General features: G+C 41.7%; 1 protein-coding gene across 1 annotated transcript in view; it reads left to right on the top strand.

Annotated features, from left to right (window-relative positions):
* Positions 1-3,713, top strand: part of LOC119837507 (myotubularin-related protein 13) — a 57,430-nt gene that overhangs the window by 40,028 nt on the left and 13,689 nt on the right. Inside the window, exons 13-18 of the mRNA XM_038363107.1 lie at positions 716-851; positions 1,002-1,123; positions 1,293-1,390; positions 1,631-1,793; positions 2,413-2,518; positions 2,847-2,981. Coding sequence (XP_038219035.1) covers positions 716-851; positions 1,002-1,123; positions 1,293-1,390; positions 1,631-1,793; positions 2,413-2,518; positions 2,847-2,981 — 760 coding nt within the window. The remainder of the gene's footprint in view (positions 1-715; positions 852-1,001; positions 1,124-1,292; positions 1,391-1,630; positions 1,794-2,412; positions 2,519-2,846; positions 2,982-3,713) is intronic.

Genomic DNA, 3,713 nt, shown 5'->3' with positions numbered 1-3,713 from the left:
TATAAACCTTTCTCTTGAATCACTCTATATCTGCGTAATTGTAAAGATACAGACACACAGACGGCGGAAAGGGACATTAATTAATCTATGTAGTGATAATGTGTTTATTGCACGAAGTCTAGTTTAAAATTGTGTTCATACCAGTGGTTGGGAATATTTTTTTAATCAAAAATATTAAATATCATCTCACCCCATCCATATTTGCACTTGTATCGAGAACGTACAACACAGCTAGCGTGCCTACAACGTTTGAGAGCTTGTACATACTGCCGGTAAAGGTCACCAAATAAACAGTACAAGCCTAAACGACTCCTTATATCTAACATATAATCAACCGCAAAACACATGTGATGTTATCTAAAGCTTTCGTGATGAACGCGATGCAAAAATTGTATGGGATTTGACTTGTTGCATTGTTATGCTTTAAATGATAATTTACAATGGGCATCCTATAATTACGATGATTAAATTCATTGGTGTTCATTATTGTATTTAAAATTATAAATTCTATAATAAAAATCATTTATTGTGATTTGTTTACTATTCCATAATAGCCTAGGATACACCAGTTGTAACTGTCTCTAATTAACTGGATACCTTTTAATGGCGTAATTTTCAGGATAATTGCGTCTTCTTTCAAGAAAAACATCCAAATTAACAAACAAATAATCTGTATATTAAAAAAAAAACTTGAAACGAAAAATAACTATTACAGGTTATTAAACTGCGCTCTACAATCAGCGACAGCGCTCGACGAGCATTCCATAGCGGCGGCCATATTGCCGTTGGCCACAGCGTATTGCCGGAAGCTCTGCACTGGCGTCATACAGTACGCATACATGTGCATACAGGTGAGTGGTTTTGGGTTATGTATTGAAAAATACGATGAGTGAAACAGACAGTGCTTTTCAGCTATTTATATCGTTCGCGCGTAGTGCCAACAAGCTCTCTCTGTCTGTTTTCACTTCATCAATGTAATACAAAAACAAAACCACTTACAGGAGCACGCGGTGTGGACGAGCCAGCAGTTCTGGGAGGCGGCGTTCTACCAGGACGTGCAGAAGGACATCAAGGCGTTGTATTTGCCCAGTCCCACGCATCATCAGCGTGTGCCGAGCCCCAGGTATGGAAGAGTATAAAAAAGATAACACTATATTACAAAACAATCTAGGGTATGCTATATATAACCTTTAAAAAGCTTTGTGTAGGTCTTTATGTTAATTTATCTTTGAAAGAAGATATGCTATTATAATATACGTTAGACGTGATTCAAGCCATTCGTTTTGTTTCAGAGAAGACGAGGAATACATATCACTATTGAAGGCGCAAGAGCCGAGCGCTCTGGAAATAGCTGCAGAACAGATGCGACTGTGGCCCACCTTACCTACCGGTGAGGTTATTTATGTCCGGTTGAAAAATCATATTTTTGATAGTACTGAATGTGTTTCAGATCATACCATTTTGATAAAAAAAAAATATAATTTTACATTTAACTGTACAAATTCGTCTCCGCTCCTGGCGATAAAAAAATAATTTAAAAATGTCTCGGATTAGAGAAATCTTTGTACAAAATTTCAGGCTCATTTGTAGTTGAAACAATTTATAACATTTGAAAACTCTATCTCAATAGATAAACAAGGCGAGTTGATAGCAAGCGAAGAGTCAACATTATACAGTCAGGCGATACACTACGCGAACAGGATGGTGTATCTGCTGCTGCCGCTGGAGGGAGCGGGACGGAGAGCCGACGTGCGAGCGGACGATGATCGGGCCACCAACAGCATATCAAACAGGTGAGATTTTTAGCGATGCATGATTGAGAAGTTTTTTTATGACAGGCGAACACGTTTTATCACGAATTGGTCTTGGTCGCGCCGGGGAAGTACCACACCCCCCCATAGAAGACCGGAGTGAAATAGTAGCATGTTACTGTGTTTCGTTCGGTGAGGTGGGGTGGAGGGGGGAGCCGGAGGCTCGCATCGTTTTCCTCAGTTCCCTTCCCAGTCCTCTTCCTTTATTCTTGTCATCGATTCTTTTCCTTTAGCCCTTAAAACAGGCAAATCATTTGTACCTATCTCTGCAAATGTTTATTCGCGTTGGTAATCGTTTTCCATCACGCGAACGAACAGCTAAGTTGCCCGCTATTACACAAATAAAACTAGTGGATTTCGTGGCACTTGAAGTATGCACCATTCACATGTTTCACACAATCTTATTAAATTACGATACGTAAACTTCATTTTGGTTCATAACGCAGATAGCTGCTCATTTACTTGTCGCCATATGGAATATATAGAGGTGATCGAATTCTGCTTTTATTATATCTATATGTATTTACATATACACTTGTTTAAAAAATATTTCAAAATTTAAAAAGGAAATTGTGTAATGAAAGCAAATACTTTCGTTTAGTGTTGCGGAATCAGATAGTGCCGACGCCGAGTCAGGTTTTGAAGAGGCCGACCCCGGCGAGGCCGGGAACAACGTCATCAAGATGGTGTCAAGATTTGTGGATAAGGTGAACGAAGTCTTGATACTCTATAGTTAAACTAGTTGTTTGCCTCGGATTCGCCCGTGGTACATATACGTCTAGCCTATGTCACTCTGTGAAAAATAAGCTATAGTGATAGAGAATTTTTGAAATCGGTCCAGTAACATCAATAAAATTTTTGAATACCCATGTCAAATACTATATAGACTTTTCCCCGGGACCTGGTTGTCCCATATGTATTTGCTGCAATGCAAGGTATTTACAAATTGTAATCCGCTTTAAATTCAATTGAATTCGGAGACGAGACCGGCCCGGTGGCTCTCGTGCGTCGTATCAAAGTGTGCGCGATGCGCAGGTGTGCACGGAGGGCGGCGTGACCGCGGAGCACGTGCGCTGCCTGCACCAGATGGTGCCCGGCGTCGTGCACATGCACCTCGAGACGCTGGACGCCGTCGCGCGCGAGAGCCGCCGCCTGCCGCCCGTGCACAAGGTACTCCGCACCATCACTGGCACTCACCCACACCACCACCACACCCACGTCACCCTCCATACACATAACTGACTTGACGTGAACTGAACAGTGACCGCCTCGTTGCTGTAGTGGTTAACGCGTGAGCGTAGAACCGAAGGGGGTAAGGGTCTGGGTTAGATTCTTTGTCGGGGCTCATAAAAAAAAAGTCTCGGTCTGGCAGGACACAAAAGGCCAGGATCACCTACTTGCCTATAAAGAAAGTCGATCAGTGAAACAAATGTATACCGTCCGCCCCATACCCCACTGGCCCCATACACCACAAGGGACTTCGTTTTTTCAACACGCATAAACACACACTTACACCAATTTTATCTGCATATTTCCCACTAGTTTTCTGCACGCGGCTCTGCTCGGGCACACAAAGGAAGCCCCCGGGTGTTCCCGCATAGTTCCCACTCCTGTGGAATTCCGGAAATCGGTTCAGTTGTAGGCGTGAGACAGACAGACCGTATTACTTTCGCACATAAGACACAACCACGCATATACGCACACTACAGCCATTTGTTATTATGTTATTTTTGAGTTCTTATTTTCTTGATAAGGATCGCTAGAATGGAAATTGAGTTAAATTTAAAAAAATACTAAACCGCCCTCAAATTGTCAGCACAAGTTCAAATTTTATTGGGACTACGTGAAAGGCACCAGCTTTCAAATAAAAGAATCATAAAAATATACCTAGAAATTTTTGAG

The sequence above is a fragment of the Zerene cesonia genome, chromosome 27, assembly GCF_012273895.1.
Source record: "Zerene cesonia ecotype Mississippi chromosome 27, Zerene_cesonia_1.1, whole genome shotgun sequence".
Lineage (NCBI taxonomy): Eukaryota > Metazoa > Arthropoda > Insecta > Lepidoptera > Pieridae > Zerene > Zerene cesonia.
Note: the sequence above shows the minus strand (reverse complement) of the source record. Positions and strands in the feature narration are given on the sequence as shown.